The 24,036-nt window shown below is 41.0% G+C and overlaps 2 protein-coding genes across 7 annotated transcripts in view; one reads left to right on the top strand and one right to left on the bottom strand.

Moving 5' to 3' along the window:
* The window catches only part of LOC145451797 (baculoviral IAP repeat-containing protein 7-like), a 186,829-nt gene that overhangs the window by 145,890 nt on the left and 16,903 nt on the right, over positions 1–24,036 (top strand). For 2 of the 6 annotated variants that reach the window (XR_013919045.1, XM_080330034.1), the window contains exons 1-6: positions 16,996–17,671; positions 18,651–18,737; positions 18,828–18,987; positions 19,881–20,049; positions 22,402–22,476; positions 22,785–22,867. Coding sequence is in view for 5 of the 6 variants with exons in the window: in XM_080330034.1 (XP_080186160.1) it covers positions 17,596–17,671; positions 18,651–18,737; positions 18,828–18,987; positions 19,881–20,049; positions 22,402–22,476; positions 22,785–22,867 (650 nt within the window). In the remaining variant the exon portion in view is untranslated. Of the gene's footprint in view, positions 1–16,991; positions 17,672–18,650; positions 18,738–18,810; positions 18,988–19,880; positions 20,050–22,401; positions 22,477–22,784; positions 22,868–24,036 lie in introns of those variants that run through there. The other 4 variants (XM_080330032.1, XM_080330033.1, XM_080330036.1 and 1 more) reach the window with 4 other exon arrangements.
* LOC145451807 (uncharacterized) lies at positions 7,378–10,204 on the bottom strand. The gene is made up of 7 exons (XM_080330046.1): positions 9,775–10,204; positions 9,491–9,692; positions 9,259–9,433; positions 9,123–9,191; positions 8,986–9,056; positions 8,469–8,677; positions 7,378–8,194 (listed from the first exon to the last, which is right to left on the bottom strand). Exons 1-6 carry the CDS (start codon positions 9,839–9,841, stop codon positions 8,515–8,517), a joined length of 747 nt encoding a protein of 248 aa, XP_080186172.1. The 5' UTR covers positions 9,842–10,204; the 3' UTR covers positions 7,378–8,194; positions 8,469–8,514.

The following is a 24,036-nucleotide window of genomic DNA, read 5'->3' as shown; positions in this document are numbered from 1 at the left end:
TCTTTCGATCAAACGCATAGAACTAAAATATTTGATATACAATGTTCTTTCCAATTCTCTACTAGTTGCTGACGATTACCCCTGACGAGTGTCAGCCGAAAATATTCGGATTCGTTTCAATATGAATATACTATTCAATAACATATTTCCGAAGAAAAATGACTTGCCAAGACGACAGTATTTTCTGTGGCATCGGGGGCCGTTGCCGAGAGAGACCTTTGTCACCACAGGTTCGACATGGTGGTACAAGGAAGTAGATAAGACTGTTGGTTGCACGTTTCTTTCGTGTAGTTGATGAAAAGTTCTTCGCGACTTGCGTGACACAGGCGATGGCTATAATACGCAGGGAATGTACGGGCAAGGCGCCATTGATGATATCACACATACCAAGCATGCAGATTGTAGGCACTCTCGGAAATGCTATGTGAACGGTTCATACGTTTTTACTATACTACCTAATACTAACTAAAGAATTGGTGTCAAAGTATTACAATGCATGCATGCATGGACTGGACAGTTCCGCTTATGAGTCATGTAATAGGAATGAAGTGTCAGCTCCGACCCTTCCGGATTGCTGATAAATTTATATCGTGTCAAACTACACGAACGTTGTAATTATTTAATTGATTGCCATGGATATAAGTACAACAAACCAAGATAAGCATAAGTCATGTCGATATTAAAAGCGACTTTTTTAATTCATCCTCGTCTCAGTTTACTGGCGATCATCAGATCCATGATATAGCTTGCAGACATGGGGTAATCGCGCTTAGTAATCATAATTGATTTCGACGATTACAGCATTTTGAAGCTATCGTATTGGCAATCGATTACATTTGAGAAAATCCGAACGAATCGTAATCGTAATCGATTATTTCACATATCTGATCGATTTCTTTGTAAAGGAACGATTACTTTTTACTGCTACAGCGTCTATGACACAAACTGAACATCCGTGAACAACTGAACAGCGATCAAGTAATAGTGCAATATTTCATCAGGTTATTGCGGCAGCAGAAACATCGGGTTTTCAACTCCACTGCTCATTAGTACATCACAATTATTAGCTTCGCTCGGCGATGCAATTGGGGCACTGACCCCCGTAGAGTCATATTTGCAAATATATAGACGCAAAATGGCAGCTTATTCAGTTGACGAATTATTTCTTTTCACATTAGCACGCTGCAAACGCAGGTAGCGTAACAAGCTAAGACATATATATCCACAATTGAAGGTAAGCAACTAGGCATGGAATTGAAATACAAAATAGCTACATCAGTAAGCGCATGCTATAGTATTGTATTTTCGGGATCAGTGCGACTATACCGTTCGATGAGACTGGTGAGACTGAACTTGGCTGTGCCTCCCTTCTTTCGCGCTTTAGTTAAACACTAGATATGCTATTTACGTGATTTTGGGTGTTAAAATCCTCAAAATACCAATATTTATTGGTAATATAATTATTGAAAGTTTTCACAAGTTTATTCTGCCCATTCTTACTACTCGGGTGATTAGGGTTGCAGTTAAAACAAACGGTGTTTTAAACAGTGCCTTTCAAATGCCTTTCTAAAAAAAATTTTGATTTCGAACAAACGTTGTATAATTATGCCATAATTGTTTAAATACTTTCGAAAAACATGCAGTATGAGCATGAGCATACGGACGATTTGCACCCAGTATAGTCGTCGTATACGATATGGAGTGGCGTTATATTGTCTTCTAATATATGTTGAATGCTTAAGTACTAAGTAGCAAAATGAATGTAATCGTGAGTAATCGTGATTACTTTTCCTTTATAATCGTTATCATAAAAGCGTCATTCAGAAGCAATCCTAATCGCAATCGATTACATTGATGAAGTAATCACCTCTGATACCTTGAGACTGAACTTAGGAATTCCTGCCATATTTCGAGCAGGGGTACGACTCTGGCCGAAGAGTTGGGCCAAAATCCAAATAAGGTTGAAAACCCCTGAAAGATCTGATCTAGGATGATGCTACATAGACCGTGAAACGATAAAGAAAAACACAAACCAGCATCCTGCAACAAATGTCTAACAACCGATATAGACTATATGCCAACATCGGTGAACTCATCCGCAAAACAGGTGCTCTTGATAAGAGGTAAACGATGCGGTCTATAAATGAATGCAAGGAAACGGACCAACGGAAAGCATCAACGTCACCACCGTCTCGTGGATCACGAAAATAGTTGTAATTTCGTATACTACCGAGAGTATACGCAACAACAGATTGAGTTCATGGGTCACATTGACGGGATACCCGACATATACTTCGTGGACGAGCCTAATTTTGTATTGCGATCATGTTGCCTGTATATATTCAGAAAGCCATCTACTTCACAGGAATTTCCGACTAGTGGATTGTGATGTCACCAGTTATCACTGACACACAATAGACCGGTAAAGTCCGCCCATGCTCATTGTTAAATTACCCCCCTCCCCATTTTCTTCTCCTGCCGAAGGTTTCATCCTGGCTATGCCAACGCTGGCAAGGTCTGATCTCGGCGTTGTTGGGCGGATGTTGTTAAGAGTCATCGGCTCATCGCCCAATAGCATGTATGTACATTTTGAAAAAATCATGCGAAGAGAAGGGGAAAAGGAGGCTTCTTTGACCACTCGGAATGTTACAGCATTCCTCATCTCACGTCATCCAGAAGTATGACCCACGCCGAAGCGGTAGTCGAGTGCTAAAAGCACGGGTATCTTCTGGGGAAGGTTGACGGCTTTTCCCGCCAGAAGGCTGTGCTCCACATCAGCTGTTACGCTATGACTCGGAATGGAGTATAAAGCAGCTGCAAGCTTGACAAATCAGGGTTAGCGTAAAAAGTGCGTAAACCCACCTTAAGTGTGGTACACGCATATGGAACTTACTTTACCCCTGGGATGTAAGCTATCATCGTGTCAATTGGCGTATTTAGCTAGGGATGGCGTGAACGTGAGGTTCACGTTCGCGTTCTGTGTGTGAACCTCGGATATTTAGAGGTTCGCGTTCACAGCAGAACCTTGGTAGGTTCTGCACTGTGAACCTTTTGGTAAATTGTAATTTTCACTCCATTATAAGATCTTTGGCTCAAATTTATTGCATTTCAACTGCGGGCCACTCCATGCACGGTGCTGGCAGCATAGAAAATCAACACTAAACGAGCATCTACCAATAACCTCGACAACCTTAAAAGTTTTACTTGCTTTGCTGCAAAAATTTTCTCGGAACATCCAGCTTTCCGTTTGTGAATATTTGGTGACTCTCTGCTGTGAGCTTGACCCGCAATCGATATACGTAGTCAGCGAATGATGCTTATTCAACCAATCAATGACATTGATATCGTCTTCTGATGTAAAAAATCGAACGGTCCTACTGGGTCAATCTTGACTTCATATCTTTACTGTATCATTAAAATTCGTGCGATTAAGGTGCTTGCTACTGCTGCATAACTTGTTGTTTGTGGTGTACACTCTGCTCAATATCAATGAATCAATACTCAGACTCCGAACACATTGTCCGGTCTGGCTAGGACCGTTAAGGCGTAAGCTTATATTCCTTGGTAAGCACTCGTCGAAATTGTTGGCAAAGCGACGGAATGTACTGATTTTATGCAATTATTATATCCTTTGATTACCGCAATTGATACATTTAGCGACGTTTAAAACGCCGATATGTATTTCATCATTGTGGCATTATGTGGGCCGAATCTTCGCTAGGTATCGTGTACATTAATATAGGGCATAGGCTATCACTTCATTGAAAGAAAGGGTTGGAATTAGCAATATGACGTCACGTGACGTCACGAGGTTCACGTTCGTGTTCACACAGAACCTTTCTAAAAGGTTCGCGTTCACACGAACCTGAACCTTTCAGAGGTTCACACCATCCCTTTACCTCATTTGTCGCACGGAGAGTGAATGTGGCAGCGAAACATGTATGCGAGAAATAACTATTTGTCAGATATCAAACCTAAGTATATATGGTACGTTGGGAAGTCGTTGGCATACTCGATTTTAGTTAACGGTGCGAGATGATCATTATGAATCGAATAGGCGGACAACGTTGGCGTGAATTAGCCAACTACGTTCATAAGAATAAAGCCATATGGGATGTTGGGGATTCTATTTAGGTTATCACGTTCTACTATACAAATGACCTCATCAGAATGTGTGTATTTGGTGGGTTCATTTACATAGGGTTACCATATTTTGGAATCGGGAAAGGAGGACACTTTTAAAAAAAATTTAAACTTAGAATACCGGAGGAAAATCTTTAGAAAATGGTAAAGTTTTTCCACTTCGTGGTCGGTTGATTCAAAAAAGATTAATCAGTGAAATTAAAATCAAATGAGACTCAGAGGGATTCATTCTGCCCAATGACTCCTGTAGACTGATTGCAACTGCTTCACGCGCGATTAAATGATATGGTATTTCCTTGTACTTTGAACAGACCTCAAACTGCTGTTTAGATCTGGAAAGGGGGCTTCTAAGAACACGTTCGTATATTTTACCGCGGTTATAAAGAATCATTATTATCGTTGAACACGTCATCATCGCGGGAATATATGCGTCCGTTAAAGGCAACTTTAACACGTCACATTAAGGTAATGTACCCGAAAGAGAACGGGCATATTGTGCGAAAATTCACGAGAATGATCGGGACACGCTATATATAATTAGCTCGTATCTTCTGTTGTTATGCAATTCGGAATAATCGTAGACATTTTTGCTTCCGTTCATTGAACAATTTAAGAAGCATCTTCAATACTCGAACGGCAATCGAATGTGTTAAATTAGTATCGATTTACTGCTATAAATGCACCATAAACTATGGGATTGTGACATTAAATTGTCTGCTTAAGCTGTGGAAATAAAACGAATTATCATTACATCCGTCTGCGGAGAGTCTGAATATTACTAGATACAGAGCTTAAATACATTACTCATTCGCAGATATCACGGTCGTCGGTAAAATTCGCAACCCCCTGATGGCGCCACGAGATGTTCCTAACCACAAAAAATAACTCTAGGCGTGACATGCCAATCATTCACGTATCAGTGAGAATAGCCGGGATCGATAGGTCCGCTTGCATTGGTCATTCGATAGCCTGAAGAAATATTACTTGCTGCTCGTGATTGCAACGACGACTGAAAAATGAGGATGACGAATTGACGATACTGACGCGACCGATGGACGGAATTAGGACAAAGCTTTGCAGAAATCGAACTGAGTAGATCAACAGGTGCAACCGTCACAGTTCCTGGAGGATGGGGCTTTGAGCTTCAAATTTTCTGGTGCACGATGAGGATTAGTTACATAGCTTTGGCACGACGTATCTGCAAATGCGTGCACCTGCACCCGTGTCATCCAGTGGATCACTGATAGATATCACACGCTCGTTTTAATTACGACCATGAGTCAAAAGCTGAATGACATGTCGATCACTACACTGTCTCTTTATAAAGTATCACGTTACGATAGATGGACAATAGTTTTAATGTTGTCTTGGTCGGACAGGGGTGTCTCAATATGTACAGTAGGGCTGTTCAAAAATAACTTTTTTTTCCTGATTCCAGCCATTCACTGATTAAATTGTCAGGTTGCCACAACAAAGGCTGCACACCAAATTTGGTTCAATTCGAACATGTCTAAGCGCCCGCAGAGCCAATTAAAATTTTTAATTTACTACGTAAAATTAAAAAAAAAAAAAATTCAAATTTTTCTCTCAACCCCATGAAAATGTTGAGATGTCTTCAAAGACCATGCAAATGAAATTTGAGTCAATTCCAACCAGTAGATACGGAGTTATTTGAGTTTTTCGTTGATATTTCTCGGATTATCCACCAATCAAGGATAATTGGAGAATTATCAACGAAAAACTCCAATAACTCCACTTCTACTGGTCCGAATTGAGTCAAATTTTATTTGCATCGTCTCTGAAGACAGCTCAACAATTTCATGGGGTTGACAGAAAAATTTGAAAAATTTTTTTTTTCAATTTTCCTGTATAAATTAAAAATTTTAATTGGATCCGCGGAGCCCTATACTTGTTAGAATTGAACCAAATTTGGTGTGCAGCGTTTTTTAAGGTAACCTGACGATTTAATCACTGAATGGCTGGAATCCGGAAAAAAAGTTATTTTTGAACAGCCCTAATGTACAGTGTATACGCGGATCGGTAACAGGAAACTTCTATCTACTAGATTCATCAACTAGGATTCGAACAGTGTTGATAATTAGGTGAGCTATAAGCGATTTTAGGAGAGTATTTCGACGATTTGTTTGAAAATCCATAACGGTGCTGGTCTGATAATCGCGCTTCAGGCATGCTATATTCGTTGCTGTCGTTTCCAATTTTGCCTATTGTCGCTACGTATAACATTGTTCGAAGTTTGTATTTGATTTCACACGGCATCTTTCAAAAGAAGTGGTTTCTAATCGATATCTCTGATCGGTCCATGCTGATATATTGCTGGAAGACCTTCTGATATTGTAGCTGTAAAGAGATTCAGCAATTGTTTCCAGAGAGCTATATTACACGTCTTCACACTTCACGGCACCCAGCTTAGCAGAGATTAGTGGATTTGATATTTCTATGTCCTAATCCAATCCAAATCCGAAGTCTCAAGTCCTAATCCTAGACCTAATCCAGAACTTTAATATATTCAAATACTAATCCGATTCAAACTTGGGGTTTCCATTAATTAGCTATAGCCTACATTTTATGCCAATATAATTCTGTGAAAAGAAGTATGAATATAACGCTCAATGAGTGTAAAAGTACATGAAGTAATACCTTTGCAAACTGTGTAAAATCGTTATATAGAATTGAATATACTAATCGATTGTATATTGAAGTTCTGCACCTCCAGGAAGCTCTTCAAAATAGTTATAGGACAACAAACTTTGTCACCATTCACCAATCGGTAAATCCGATGCTAATCCCAGTCCATTAAAAATAAAATCTCAAATCCGGATCCAGTCCTAATCCGGCAAAATTACCCAAATCCGGTTTTTTCAAATTCTAATCCTAATCCATGCTCAATGCTCATCTCTGCTTCTTAAATAAGAAGGGAGCTTGCATACATGCGTCCACCAAGTGTCCATTTTACCTAGTCGGAACCAGACACTTAGTGGCAACATCAACACTACCACAATATAAATAAACAGTTATAACAAATACATTCGAATGGGTGGGCTGCCACATGTGGGGTAGCCTACCACGAATACATGTTGCGTTTGACGTAAGCTCGCAATACGTCTTAGGTGTAGAAATAATTAGCCTTCTATCCTTTATTTGAAGTCAGAATACTTCCTGTCGCGACAGCTATGTTGGGCCGTGGCCGAACATAAATTATTTCCTACAATGAAATTATTTTCAAGTTCTTTATTGATATGTGGAAAACAATACATGACGATACTTATTTCTTCATGTCAAATGCAGAATTACTGTGATGCATTCATAACCTATATCGATACAAAGCATGCCGAGCCTTCCCTATAGACTTGAGAATAGGGTTCCAATTAAAACAAAAAACAATTAAAAACAAACATGTTTTATAGAAGGCCCTTGTTTAAAACATGATTTTTTATTAAAGCCATGACGTCGCGAATATTCAATTGTGACGTCATAATGGATAGACATTGACAATTGAAAATATAGGGTAAATATAGCTCCTTTCACAAAATCTCTGTAATATTGCTGTTGAACCGGCTATTTTTAGGGGTCCAACCATCCCATATCGATATACGTCAACGTTATCGGGTGGTAATTGTCCGTAGGCTCATACATGTTTTTTAGAAAGTATTTACACTAATATGGCATAATTTTACTAACATAACGCTATTTTTTAAAAGGCTCCTGTTCAAAACATTGTTTAAAACGTGCTTTAAACAAAATGTTTTAAAACACCGTTTGTTTTAAATGCAACCCTACTTAGGGATATTTAGTTCTATATATGGTACGAGATATATAGCTCTATTAGATATTATATCCATGTATTGTAGGCCTACAGATCACACCAGATGATATATTAACTCTCACACTCACCACTCTTACACATTTGTGCTGTGCTTGACCGACCAAGGATTACACGGGTTATACTGGTCGAACAATACATTTACAATATCTCTTTATGTACTGAAAATCATATACCGGTAAACATGTACAGTACATTTACTCAGAGGTGGTCAAAGTAGTCACCGTCGCTACTCAAGTAGAAGTAGAAGTAACGCTGGAATTTCTACTCAAGTAGAAGTAGGAGTGGCGGTTCACAAGTAAGTAAGTAAGTAGATATTCTACGCTTATTTTTAACTACAAAACTGAAAACTTCCAAGTAGAGGTAGAAGTAGTCTAAAATCATAACTACTTAAAAAGTAGTTTGAGTAGGCAGAATCTACTTCAAGTACTTCAAAAAGTAGAAGTACTTCGTTACTGACCACCTCTGCATTTACTATAATGAGATATGGTACACCATCCTGTCCCTTATAAGTGGCAGTAATTTCGAAGTTATGAAGAACGAGGGAAGGCCTGCGCAGTGGCCTCCTCGTCCTCGACAGACGAGGAAGATAGAACTCTCGAACGCCGTCTCGGAGAGCGAAAATGCGGCGACATCGGGACATCGGGCGACTTGAGTACCTCGGCAACAAAGTCACGTTGTTCATTGTGATTGCTGTAAGTTTGAAAATCATGCGTCAAGACTATAAATGTCGGCACATGCATAAAATCCGTCTTGAACATAGCGCCTAAACTAAATCGGAAACAACGGAGCCTCAAGGGACTCACTATTCCTGTCCATCCATAACATGTGGAAACGAATCATATAAACAATCAGCAAATAACTGTTGCATCATTTATTTAAAAGATTCGAGACCATTTGGACATTATTGACTTTAACTAAATAATTGACTTTCTACTCTAACCACATCTAGTTTTAATGACGAGCGATCACGCGAAAAGTTGAAGGTATGCCTTTCGTACCCGAAATTCAGGGTGAGCGTATTTCGCAATCTCGAGGACGCATTGGAGCGTGACGCATTGACTGTCCTCTCAAAAATACGAATTATGTTCAGGTTCGTAGCTTGTGCAAATACAAATATGCAATAGCGTCTCTCACCTTCGTTCACTGGAGGTAACGTTGACAAAATGTTGGCGTTCACGCTATTCTCGGATTGAACCACCTGTTCCTGGAAGGTACGCAGTCACGACTCACGAGTCGGCCAACGACAAGAGAAGCGCATTCCCACTGCCTACCTTTTCATGTACCCCTTTCCCCGTAGCTCTAATAGCGCGGAGTTCTTCGCGGAGAAAATTCACGTGAGGAATGTTTCCCGTTTGCTCGCCGACAATCATTGGACAATCCGGGAAGTGCACATCGTCTTTGCACCAATCACATGCGGTGTCGTCTACTCGAAGTGACTTACCGCATCTGAATGTAGATAAGAAGTAGTACTATGCAGTATACAAATTGCTTATCTTCACAAACTTGAAGCATTCCAACATTCTTCCCTGGTAACTGATTCCTGTTTCAGCCAGGAGCCCAACTTGCATTTTCTTGAGGTCGGCTCGCGCGAGAGGAGATGCCGCATAAGTCGATAATCGGTAATACTCATGGCGCTCATTTCCTGGCGGAACGTACTGCCTCTTTTCGCTGGAGTCACTTGCAGATTCCTCTTGGACTTCACCACCTCGAAAGCATATAATCGGTATGGTTATAAGAAAGTATGTGTTACGGATTACCGTATGCTCGTGTAACAATGCATTTCTCACCACTAAGTGACTGGACAGTGGTGGTGAATGCGTCGTCGTCGTCTCGACTTTGCCTTCTGATTTCCATAACGCAATAGCACAATGGCGGGCGTTGTAAATCGTTACCTTACTGAGGGTTTCGCCCCCAGTCTACAATATCACAAAAGTTACCGGGCTACAAATTTCAAGCTGACAATAATAATTGTATATGCACAAATTACCCTGCGACCAGCTCGATTTCAAAGCGATACTCTTCCAAATGCTATTATTTCCCTTCGTACGTTCGACCTCTACTAAACATCGCTACGACCTACGTTTACCATTCGAGTGGGTGTGTCTATTTGGCAGCGTTCGCGTACCGGCACATATATCACAGTTCAATCCAGTTCAACAACCTGAAACTGCTTGTTCTACTGAGAGAACAATTTGATCCAAGTATCATAAATCGTGATTCGAACCCGCTCGTGCGTATCTTACTGTCGCAGGCGAGCTCTGTTCAACAGCCTCTATCAATCTGCTTGTTTACAGATAGAGCATTCTGATGTAAATACCACAAATCACGATTGTAGTGCGCCCGTTCGTAACTTATTGATGTTAGTGATATAATTGACCATACAAATAAAACAAGGGTGGTTTGCTTTAAAATATTGGGTTAATGAAAATATGGCAATTTAACATGAGCAGAATAAATGGCAGCCAATAACAGTAGTTTACCATGCAACAATTACATGTTAGCTGATGTCTGATACAACGTGCAATTTCGCCAGTTTTGATATGAACCGCCGAGATGGTCGTATACAGAGAAAAACGTATCATAACTAGGGAAAGAAAATTGAATCTAATTTTGACAAAAGCTGTATTTATAATTTTTGTTGAATTTTCAAGGTATGAGGTACACGAAAGGCTCCGTTGTATAACATGGTTCTTGCAGAGCTGTCAAATTTGTTACTTTGCCATTTACCGGTTTGACGAAACCGCCCAAAGTATAAAATTTTTCCCGGTACACAGCAAGAAAATTACGCAATGCGCGAATAATTTCCTTCTAAAATTCCAAACAGCATAGCGATAACCCCCTCCCCCTAAAACTAGTAGAATAACGCACCCCAAATCCCTAGGTCTGCAAACCTGACCCAAGGCATTACAGAACCCACTATTGGCGACTTCAACAAAATCAATAGCCTGAAAAAGGGGACCCAATAAAAATGTAACTTTCGGCGGTCTCGCCTGGGCGTTCATAAATGGGAAACTATTCTAAATTTAAACAACCGAATTAATAAAGCGATCTATTTATGTATTTTTGGGCACCGTCGTGCTTGGGAGGGGTAGTTGAACCTATCTCCATTGTGTCATAGATAGTAATGAGATGCAGCTGACCTATCATGCAGCTCTTTATTATGCAAATCGAAGAGAGTAGAGCCACACTAAAAATAGATAATAGGAATTTTTTAAATCACTCCTTTACATTTTTACGCAATATTTTATAAAAGTTGCAGTTAAAATTGGCCATGAAAAGTTGAGAAAAGTTGCAAAGAGTTGCACTATAAAATCTCTCCAAACAGCACAAACCACCATAGTACGTAGATTCTGAGTATCTACGAAGCTGTCGGAAGCTGTGAAAAAAAGTTCCAAAAGTTGCAAAAACTTGCCCTCATCATAACCTATCTAAGACCATACACGCTGTAGTAGCTGCAGTAGCTGTACGCTTTAATAGCTTCGGCGTAAGGTGTAACTTGTCGACGTTTGATAGAGACGCGCAAACTCCGCATTGCACGACATTTGTCCACTCTCATTACTGCGCAGAGGTGATAGCTGACATGTCTAACTTCGCCACAGGCCGTCGAGTGTTCTATCTACCTGGGGAACTCCCTGTTTTTGGCGTCTACGTTGAATGTGAATAGCGACCGCGATCCCTGCAATACGTGGAAGTACTGATACGTTTTCTACAAAGATCACCATATATCGAGAGATCCGGAAGAGAGGGCACTTTTTACAAATCATAAAACTTCTAAAATCAGACGAGAGAACGTGCAATGTAAAAGTTTTACTGTCATTACCGCCGCGTTGACTTAAAAAATATAATTTTTTCTGCCCGCAGCCCCGCTCCAACGCAAATTCTTTGTCATCCTCGTCGAAATCCAGATTTCGGGTCACTTAGGGCGTATTTTTAGTTGTGCCGGTACAGTCACCTCGTTTTCAAAGCTATAAAGGAGGACCAATTGTAAACGTATTGATTTCGTGACGCTGATATTGCTAGAAATACGCTTAGCTGTAGCAGATGGTTGACCCGGGGCCTACGATATTCGAATATCGTAGGCCCCGGTTGACCAGTATACCAGTAATTATGACATTATCAATCACATGGACATCAGCATGCAACAATATAGTCTGGTAATATATCGGGTTTTAACCACGAAAGTGACTACAATCGAATTCAATGACTGAAATATATTTGCGAGAGCATTCTATCTACAAACTGTTCACAATATCCATCCAATATTACTCCAATATGGAATTTCAGTTGGTTGCGACAGAGAATGTTTCTTTTTCGAGTAATTATTCATTTTATCAGCTATATAACGGTGTGAGATGTTGCCAATGCCGGTTTATGCGTTTTGATACTCTTACATAGATAAATTAAGTACGTGGGGGGCCGAGTTCCTATTCCTGAAACAATACATTAAACGCAGATTTATCCACCCATACAAGAAATATGTCGTATTTATCGCATACTTCAAGTTTAAAAAAGTTTAAAGTATAGAGACTAAAACAATATTCAATGAATTTATTAACGAAACTTAGATGTTGAAGCGAAAGCGACATGTTTTTTGAACTCTGGCTGCATGTCCGACGTTGGTAAAGAAGTCACGTCAAGATCACTTATATTGGAACGCGCAGCTTTGTCTTGTTGATTTTCATGGTCTAAATGCTTGCAAACTTGGATTCATTCCGTAACGAGTAACGCTTAAACGCACAACCCACAGAAATCAGAGAACTCAAGCAGGGGTGGCCAACCTTGTCGGCCAAAAGGCGGCATGCAATTTACAAATCATTACGCGGGACACCACCTTTTTTAGACGTGCTATAGGAGCGACGCAGATTTGTTTATGATAAATACAAGATTTCGAAAATCGATAACAGCTATATCATGTCAAACCCATGCGCATTCACTACATAGCCGCGCAAGGCGCGAGAATTTTTGAAGGTTAATAAATGTATTTGGTCAAGAATGTTGTTAATAGCATATATTTCGAGTAGCCCCTGTATACCGCCGGTCTTAGTCTGCGAGGATAGTACAATTCGATACCTGGACATACCGATAGGAAGATGTACGATTCGACGAAGATTATGGCTGGCCCCCGGCTACGCCAATGCATCGGTAATAACTGATATTTCAGTCATCAACTTCCCGAGTCCCGCTTTATATAGAAGTCACCGAACTCAGTGCTTTCGTTAACCAGGGGAATCCCTGGGTATGAGTCGTGGTGAAAACTGTGTTTCGTCCATGAAGATCACGCGGGCGGTGATACTGCGCAAGCAAATCGTCCGAACAAACATCACACATTGACGTTTGCGAGAATTTATAGAATCGACATGTCGTTCAAGTAAGAGTCCATAACGCCATAATGGCATGCTTGATGCGTTCATCATCTTCGAACGTTGAATGCTGAAGCGGTCGCCCTAAACATGCTATCACACGAAACGATGAAAAGGCGCAGTTACAAGTCAGCTACCACTATCTCGCATTGTCTAAAGGCCACAACCTATCAGCGTGTAGTTGCAATAGGAGAACCGTTCGACGAAACATGACCGTCACGGCGTCATCACATGCCCTTTTAGGAATTACATATATCCCTAGTCGATTCTGTACGCCTGCGGTAGCTGTTGTAAGCGAAATGTTTCAAAACGGGAATGTTTCGGCTGCTCCGCATATTGTACATGTACTGCACCCTGTATCCAAAGTACTGGTGGGAAAGTAAAACTTCGAAATCATTCTGACTACGGACTTTATTTGAGAATCCATTAATCATTGGACTGCCTTGTTGATAAGTACGATAGGACTTTGTCCCAGCAAGCACATCGTATTTTTACTTGGCCTGCAAATAGTTGGCCTTACCTATATTCACATTACTGCATATGATGAGTCTCAGTTTGTCGCGCAACCTCGTTCAATACCGTCAGGTTATTTGTTATAAATATTATTAATAAATCATGCGTATAGCGAGTCCGCGACAAAATATTGGAGTTTCTTTGGAAAGGTTTCAATGGAGAAAGAGTCGAGGACGAGCAACGCTGTTGCTATATTACTAGGAACCTTAAAGTCAGTATTTTCCGATCGAAAGGCACAATTATTTATTCATCGTTGGAATTGCACAAGCGCAATGACAGCACCTTAGCTGCTGTCACTTAAATGCTGACTGTAACCAAATTCAAATCTATTGCAACGAAAACCAATTTTGTTAGGGCAGCAAAGTCATAACAAACTCACTCAATTAAGACCTGTCGTACATGTACCATACGTCCTCTTTCAAGAGGATTCGTCCTCTTTTTTTACTATTTGGAAAGTTCCCTCGGAGGACGCCCATATGCCCTCTTTTTTTGAGGATTTGTCCTCTTTTCAGATCTCCAAAATATGGTAACCTTAGTTCGGAGGTGGCCAAGGCCAACCTTTTTGCCATTCACGGCCGCATTTCGACAACTCATGTAACCTACGTCCGCATTCCAAGACATGGTCGTAATGAACTATACCTGAACCCCAAATGCCCATTTTAGAGTGTCTATGTCCATTTCTGGTGAACTCTGGACTAATCTATTTGATCATATAGACTTGCTATACGCACCGAAATCGCGAGTGGGCACTGGTCCTGTTATAGTAATGTTCATAGTCTCGCGAAGCGCGAAAAATTTTCCGACTTACTAATGAATTTCATCATTAATATTAGTAGTTTACATGATACTGTCAAAAAATTATCCTTTTCCAGCCCGTGTGATCAGATTCACCGGTAAAATTGATGGATCTGGTTGTTTTCGAAAATTTAGGGCAAGTTATAATTTATGATTCACTATTGGGTGGGCCAATTGTTATTAGTTATTTTGTTGCATGCTGTTATTTCTTGACCTCCCATCAGGATTGTCGGAATAGTGAGGAGTACACGAATCCGATCTGGTATTTCAATATGCGGTGCATCATTTTCCCCTGCTGTTCGAATCCGCGGGCCGCCAATACATACTAATTGAATTACGTGTCCACGGCAGAGTTGGATCAATTACATTATTTCAGTTCAATTACAATTACAATTACAATTACTTTCATGCATGTTTCAATTACATTACAATTACAATTACTCCATGCTAAAAATATCAAATTACAATTACAATTACAATTACTCCTTGCAGGCTTCAATTACATTACAATTACAATTACAATTGCTGCTGTTGAACATGTAATTGAATAATCATAAATTCAACCATGCTCCTTGACAACTGTAGCGTCGTATTTAACAACAATTCAAGTCTAGTTCAGATTGTGTAGTAATACATGCGTTTATGTGCGTACATAGTATGATATGTAAGATGTCATTGTGACGTAATATAAGCGTGTTTTGTATGCTCGGTAATTATGGCTCACGTAATTGGAAATGTAAAATGTTATTTACCTAATTTCCTATGGGTTATGATTAAGGATAGGGTGCAGTATGTCGTTGAAAAAGTATTATAATATATGCACGTGTTGGATTTGCGTATATAGTATATAATTAAAGAAATAATATTATTTTTTATCGAGGGACGTAGGAATTAGGACGAGGAGTAAAAACAAAACCGTGTTTTGTCAGATAAGACGTTATATAATATCCAGTGGTCTGGTTAGTTAGCCAGACGAAGTAACGATGCAGCATCGTGATCTGAAATCGTATTGTAGATTGCCAACCCACGGATAGATGCGCAAGATGTGAGTCACGGATGAATGCACCGACAAACGTACTACAGAGCCGGTTAAAAGCAGCAAACTTTGTAGTCCTAGAGCTGGCGATCCATGCGTCCAAATTTGATGCATATGGTCTTTATCGTAAGCTATTGATGTACTAATTCCGAAAATACAAAATAAAATCTCGTCAAGACAATGTAACTGCTCCAAAATAGCCGTTTAAGACCGACTGTTCTGAAAAGTGAGAGCGCTGCAGCAGCATGACCACAACAATTACCAATTACGCCCAGCGATTGTTCAGAACAATGCCGATTCCCAGACTTTCACGACTATTTTGGGATGGTACCATTGCCTGGAAATATACTTTTATTGCGGAATCAGTGCGACACTAGCTTTCGATTAGGACCATACATATCAAATTTCGACGCTTGGATCGCCAGCTATGGGACTATCAATTCTGCTGCTTTTAGCCGGCTCAGCAGTTCGCTTCTCGGCGTATTCAATCGTGAGTCACGTGTTGCGAATCCATCCGTTGGTTAATAATCTAAAAATTGTATACAATGGCAGCCGAGGCCAGCATAGCGGTAAAAATTTAAAAAAACTTCGCCAGCAAGGGCGCAGTCAAGGGCTTCCGCGAATGGATCCACCAAATTCCTTGTCGACATTTAAAGAGAATGCATTATAAGTCAATTATTTTATGTTGTGCTTGTCATGTCTCAATAGCAATTTAATGTAATTGAAATTGTAATTGAGCAAAATTTTTGTCAAATTACAATTACAATTACACAAAATAAAAATGCTTCAATTACAATTACATTACAATTACATTGAAAAATGTAATTAAGTACATTCAATTACAATTACAAATTACAATTGATCCAACTCTGGTCCACGGCCGCACAAAATTCCTTCTACGGCCGCAGGTTGGCCACCCTGTCCTAATATATTGTCTATATATGTTGTGGAAGTCATAAAGACTATGTTAGGGTGCGTACTGAGTGAAATTCACTGGTTTAAGGTTTCGTAATCGCGAGAGCGAGGGCCCGATTCTGAGGTTAGACGTTGAAACCAGGGGAAGTCCCCGGTAGGCCAGAAGCCAATGCGGCAGGCGCCAAACAGAGCGTTGCTACACTAACATGATGGAAACTCGCAAATACAGAGTGCAGTTACCCTTACTGTCACATAGTTTGTTATCGATGAATCATAATTACCGCCAGCTGATGAAAATTCAAATCATTTAGCTGCAAACGCTGCAAATGCACGATCACAACGTTACTGGCCAAGCATATGGTTGGCATATTATAACAGTTCCAGAATGAATATGACGAAACCATGCCGCCACGTATAGAAAAAAGACCAACTGATTCACATAACAACGCACGTGACGCACACCCACGTCAGATAGCGCAAGACCGTTCGTGAAGCTGGAAGGTTTGTCAGTATTGAAACGGGCAATGACGACATTTTGATCGCTCGCCTGCTAGGATTGCGAGTACTTTCTTCGGCAGTGTTGTTACGAAAATCCCGTAACATCAAGGTCCGAGTCGTGGCCGAATATGCTCGAGACGGTACTGTACAAGTGTACATGTACAGTACATTCTACATACCCATCTTCGATCAGTTTTGTAAACTTTGGGGACGAGAGCAGCGTAAATATTGAGTTTGTGTGTCTGTTAGCCCTATGTCAACTCGTCCAATTTTGCAACTTAACCGTGATATTCGCTATCAGGTGGATCGGAATAGCTAACTGTGTGTGGCCGTGTCGAAATGGGTCGGTTTATGCGCTAGATTTACGTTATCAAAGAAGCCAAGATCATTCCCGGCTCCCAACAAAAAAAGAAAGTTATCACGGATAGGAATCGCAGTCATTTTAATAATTTTAAATATCGGAGGAAAGGATAAAGTGATCCTCTTGAACAATGACGCAGCATTCTATCAGGGAAAATGCAGGATCCTTGATGAATTATTCAGCGACGAATTCATCTACTGTGATAGGTAATGTCGATTATCCTTGTTTAAGATATAATCTTGTTTTGAGAACTGTTTTTCAAAATATTTCCCAATAGCCAGATAATAAAGATGCCGTCCGTCTCGCCATGATGATTCTTTGAATCAACAAACTTCCGTCTGGCCTACCTACGCAATGATTGAGGAACTATAAAATGTTTTCTGAAACGCAATGACATGTCATCACAGTTTCATTGTGATTTTGAAAATGCAGAGATGTCACAATACAGTAACTTGATCCACAATTTAAAGAAGTTGTCATTTTTTCGGCGATCTTAGTTCTGCGTTCAAAATACAATCTGGCTGTCATCTTGATGCAACAAATGAAAGTGAGCGAGATTCTGTACTATAATATAACATATCATTTTGCCAAATTACCACCTTATTTAAAACAGCGTCACGGGGATTATGCGCACGAAGTATTACAATTCAAAATATTGAACGTAATCTGTATCTTTTTTTACATGTGTGTACTGCACAATTGCACTTATTATGTGAATGGTATAATATTGTATAGGATAGTACTTATATATCTGCGCGCATGTCATGCTAGCGATCTCATAACCTAATACTGTCCCAGGGCCAAAAAATTTACGCCAACATAACTATCGTTAATAGTCACCTTGAGAGACTTGAGTTGTAAAATTTGTTTGAAAAAATAATTACCCTGTGTTGAGCTAATTTGAGATAAATGTTCCATTTGCATCAATCGAATGATGGTATATGTATGTAATTATAAATGATTCTCTGAAATGTCTCTCTACTCGGTCCATAATGTGAGCTTTCTCGTTTTCCCTGTTTATATGTATACCTGTGTATGAATTACTCAAAACATATCGGAAACGCTATACCACAGCAACTTTGTGTTTCAAATGTTAGAGATGACGCATCACTTCCATCGAATATTACGCAACAGCAGAATTGTTGGCGATTCAAAGAGTGTAACACCAATGTAAATACGTTACAGACGAGGCACAACCGTCGACTCGATACGGAAGACTCGACTTAATTCGTAGCGACGGAACGGCTTGCCAAAGAGACCGTGACGCCCCAGGTAACATATGAATATCAAGCTAATTGCGACATTCGGCACGACACATCACTAATTTTACCTCGTCGAGACTTAGCACGCGTGTTTGTACAGGGCAGAATTGTGTATACATACCACCCGGGTTCCACTATTCCGAATCGTACAGGCTCGGTACGTTTGCAAAATTCCCGACGGAATCGCCCGTTAAACGGACCGATTTGGCAGCTGCCGGCTTTTACTGGACAGGGTACAAAGACAGAGTGAAATGCTTCAGGTAACTCGTATAAGTTGCAAGCAGCTTGTAGTAAAGACCGAACAGGCCAAACATAATCACAGTCGAATGGGATGGAAAATACCTTTGGTACTTGCTTCAGGTATACCATCCATAAGTAGGTGGGGTTGTTTAAAATTAATTTTGTTTCACCGGATTTCACCGTATAGTTGGAAAACTGTTAGGTTACCCGATAAACGCTGCCCACAAAATTTGGACTCAAAGTCACGATTGACTCTCGCATATACCCCTTCCATTCGATCATTCACATCGCGCACAAGCTATACCTCAAATGTGTTCGAAACATTGGATCACACGCCCACCCAACAGTGAATATTACCGAGACTGATTCATCGCACAAAGAATTCTCATTTTCCGAACTCTCGTATTTCAATTCCGTTTGCGTCAAGCATTTCTCTCGCAACTACCTACCAGGGGATTATTTCGGTGAGCAAATGCTTTTTGACAAAGCTTAGTTGGCAATATGTTGGGCCCATGAAGCTATCAACAGGACAGGTTAGCTTCTATCAATAAGAAGCGGATATAGGTTGTATTCACTCTGCCAGGAGTGCAAACCCGTAATAAACTTTATCCTAAAGAGACTAGGTTCCTTTTGTGATTAAACTAGTTCTTGAACCACTTTATGTCTACGGAAGGAACGTCCGTTTACAATACTTGAACAACGTGCAGTTTGAACAACATAGGCTTCACGTCGTCGCGCTTGCTGTATACGTACGATGACGCCGGACTTCCTCACTACATTCTCTGCCGTAAGCCGACAAATAATGGTTGTGCGAATTACACGCAGCCAAAAATGTATCTGTAGTCCTATATTGGTATATGTCACGAGTTGATAGCAACAGTACTTTTCTATTAGTTGTTTCTTTTGTGATCAGCTGCGGAATAACAGTCGAAAATTGGATGGTCGGGGACGATGGCATGGGTATGCAATGGCACAAATCGACTTGCAGAATGGCAGCAGGCCACGACGCCGTCAACAAGCCTATTCCAGAACCGAATTTCAGAAGCCTATTCAGACAATTCCGATCCAACCCATTCGCTAAAGTAAGATGAGACCAGTGTTGTTTCTAGTCCTTTGCTGAGTTGTCTAGTCTAAGCAATCGAGTTTTGTTTACTTGGCACCGTGGCGTCGTGGCGAGTTCACGACACTTTTTGTATGTGGTTGGACAGCTGAGAATGATGCATTCACGAAAAGCCTGACTAAACGCAGTCTACAGGGTTGGTTCGATTATGTTCACAATAAGAGCAATTCTGTTCACAATAAGAGCAGTCTCATGTTCACAATAAGAGCAGTCATGTTCACAATAAGAGCAGTCTCATGTTCACAATAAGAGCAGTCGTTGTATTCACAATTACAGCAGTCGCAGCACCACCATATCCCCCTGACACGATGTCCGAGTGGCAACATAGTCCGAACACAACCCAGACATGATGTCCGAACACCCCCAGACACGATGTCCTAGTGTCAACGCAGTTCGAACACACTCCTGACATGATGCCCGAACACCCCTAGACACGATGTCCGAATGTCAACGCAGTCCAAACACATCCCAGACACGATGTCCGAACGCCCCCCCCAGACACACCCCAGACATGAGGTCCGAACACCCCCCAGACATCCTCCATACACGGTGTCCGAACTCACCACGCCCCAGACATGATGTCTGAGTGTCATCGCAGTCCGAACACACCCCAGACACGATGTCCGAGTGTACACGCAGTCCGAACACACCCCAGGCACGATGTCCTAACGCCCCTTCCCCAGACACACCCCAGACATGATGACCGATTACCCCCCAGACATCGTCCAGACACGATGTCCGAACTCGCCACGCCCCAGACATGATGTCCGAGTGTCAACGCAGTCCGAAGACACCCCAAACATGATTTTATGAACACACCCTAGACTTGATATTTGAACACCGGCCGGGACATGATGTCCGAACATGATTTCCGATTGGCAACGCAGTGTGGATACACCTCAGTCATGATATCCAAACACCCCCAGACATGATGTCCAGAGTGTCAATGCAGTCCGAAGATACCCCAGACATGATACTACAATAAGATCGGCCATGTTCACAATGAGAGCAGTCTCATGTTCACAATAAGAACAGTCCTATGTTCACAATAAGAGCAGTCATGTTCACAATAAGAACAGTCCTATGTTCACAATAAGAGCAGTCATGTTCACAATAAGAACAGTCTCATGTTCACAATAAGAGCAGTCATGTTCACAATAAGAGCAGTCTCATGTTCACAATAAGAGCAGTCATGTTCACAATAAGAACAGTCTCATGTTCACAATAAGAGCAGTCATGTTCACAATAAGAACAGTCCTATGTTCACAATAAGAGCAGTCATGTTCACAATAAGAACAGTCTCATGTTCACAATAAGAGCAGTCATGTTCACAATAAGAGCAGTCTCATGTTCACAATAACATCAGTCGCAGCACCACCATATCCCCCGGACACGATGTCCGAGTGGCAACATAGTCCGAACACAACCCAGACATGATGTCCGAACACCCCCAGACACGATGTCCGAGTGTCAACGCAGTCCGAACACACTCCTGACACGATGCCCGAACACCCCCAAACACGATGTACGTACGTAAAGTACGTGCGTACAGGTACAGCGACCCAGTCGAGACCGATAGATTGATGACTCGAAGTTGACTCAAAAAAATTAGCTTTGAGTCACGAGTCAATTTACATTTTGAGACAAAGAGTTAAGTTAGGTCGTGTCTGGGGGGGGGGGTTCGGACATCGTGTCTGGGGTGTGATCGGACTGCGTTGACACTCGGACATCATGTCTGGGGCGTGGTGAGTTCGGACATCGTGTATGGACGAGGATGTCTGGGGGGTGTTCGGACATCATGTCTGGGGTGTGTCTGGGGGGGGGGGCGTTCGGACATCGTGTCTGGGATGTGTTCGGACGGCGTTGACACTCGGACATCGTGTCTGGGGGTGTTCGGGCATCATGTCAGGAGTGTGATCGAACTGCGTTGAGACTCGGACATCGTGTCTGGGGGTGTTCGGACATCATATCTGGGTTGTGTTCGGACTATGTTGCCACTCGGACATCGTGTCCGGGGGATATGGTGGTGCTGCGACTGATGTTATTGTGAATAATACAACGACTGCTCTTATTGTGAACATGAGACTGCTCTTATTGTGAACATGACTGCTCTTATTGTGAACATGAGACTGCTCTTATTGTGAACAGAATTGCTCTTATTGTGAACATAATCGAACCAACCCTCCTCAACGCAGTGCCAATGACTTTTAATATTGTATATTTCGTAGACGGTTGCATATATTCATATCAAAGCATGTAATAACAACGGTAGACTTGCAACATGCACTTATGTAAACTTGAATTATACATTCAGATTATCCAAATGCCAACAACACGACCAATGGATATTTCTGAGGAAATGGGGAGAATACGCATTAACGAACTACCAGTAAGATGATCGCGTTGTCATATGTAACGGCTGAAATCCGCCAACCGTGACTAGGTTTATCTGACAGTAGAGTGACTATATCCAGAAAATTACCACAACCTTATCATATTCTAAAATTGTGTAAAAAATATCCATGAAAATTGGATACAGAGTTTAGAATCGAATCCCCCGATGTATGGCTGCGATACCACAGCACCGCTTGCACGACGTGCGCTTTCCAGATAGTTTGTGGTTCAACAATTTACAAGTGCAGTCTTTGTTTAATCTATCAAATACCGCAATCAATCATGGGATGTCTTGATTTACAGAAAATCCAGTTCGCGAACATCATCGATCAAGCACACGAACGTTTGCTAAAGCGCGCCAACATGCGGAATGAATCAGAGAGAAGGTTCGCCACAGCATTGATTCCAAGTTCCCGCAGCCTACTCGATTCTGCGCCGAATGTTACTGTGCAATATTTGATAATTATAAAAGCGCAGATGAAAATTGTGGCACAAATAGAAAATGCCAAAGGCCACTTTATATCAATCATTATTCGTGTTACTGTCCAACGTTCTTCATGGATATGAAATATGCATTTTGTAACTTATTTCCACCACCGTGACGATCAGCAGCTTCCATGGGTGCGAAAGGCCGATATAGAATTATTATAAATTCTGCCAGCTGACAGATGTTTATCAGTATATCATTCAAACAGATGTGGGACATTATTATGTAGTTGATGTAATCATAGTGTCCTATGTGGTAAAGGACGATTTGACAGTAAATGCCGAGCATTAAATTTGGTAAAATGGGTACCAATCGAAATCTATCGTGGTAATGATTGCCAAAATATCAATATCGAATATTGCATTGTAACGGAGTTTAGTATTGTGACGCAACCATCTCGTCTTGGAGCGGGTGAGAAGCAGTGAAAACCGCAAGGGTATTGAGCATTGTTGCACAACCAATTGAGCTTTCACACTCTCACTGTCTCGCGCGCACTTGCTCCTGAGCTGCTTGGACAGCATGGTTGCGTCGCAATACCAAACTCCGTAACAGTGCCACATTTGAGACTAATTTTAGGGGGTTCCATGATAATGAGCCGAATAAAATTTTTATTTTCGCAATCAGTACCACGGTAGCTTTCGATTGATAACCGTTCCACCAAATTTCGTGCTTTGCAAGCCGGTCAAAAGTTACCGTCAAATTGCCTTTAGCTAAATGGAAAGTGTGACGTAGACTTACATCACTGAGCCGTGAGATTTACTTCTGTCCACACCATATAGGACACTATGGTGTAATTCATTTGCATTGGTAATTCCATTTCGCGCATAAAACCAGAGATGGTCACGGGTCAGCAACGAAGCATTTCTAATTTTCCGGATCACTCAAGAATATTTTGAATCCTTCCACTACATACTTAAGTAGATTTTTTACGATTATCACTTCTACTTTACAGTTTTTAGACAAAAGTACTTAATTTTTATATATAAGATTTTGAAAGGTAGAAAGTAGATTTGGGATGAGTTTCCGTTTGTTTATGAGTGAAATTGTCATAACGACTGGGGAACTAGC

The sequence above is a fragment of the Botryllus schlosseri genome, chromosome 12 (assembly GCF_051294905.1).
Source record: "Botryllus schlosseri isolate E-star chromosome 12, Bs_hap1, whole genome shotgun sequence".
NCBI classification, from domain to species: domain Eukaryota; kingdom Metazoa; phylum Chordata; class Ascidiacea; order Stolidobranchia; family Styelidae; genus Botryllus; species Botryllus schlosseri.
The sequence above is the reverse complement of the archived record's forward strand: the minus strand, read 5'-3'. Positions and strand labels throughout refer to the sequence as shown.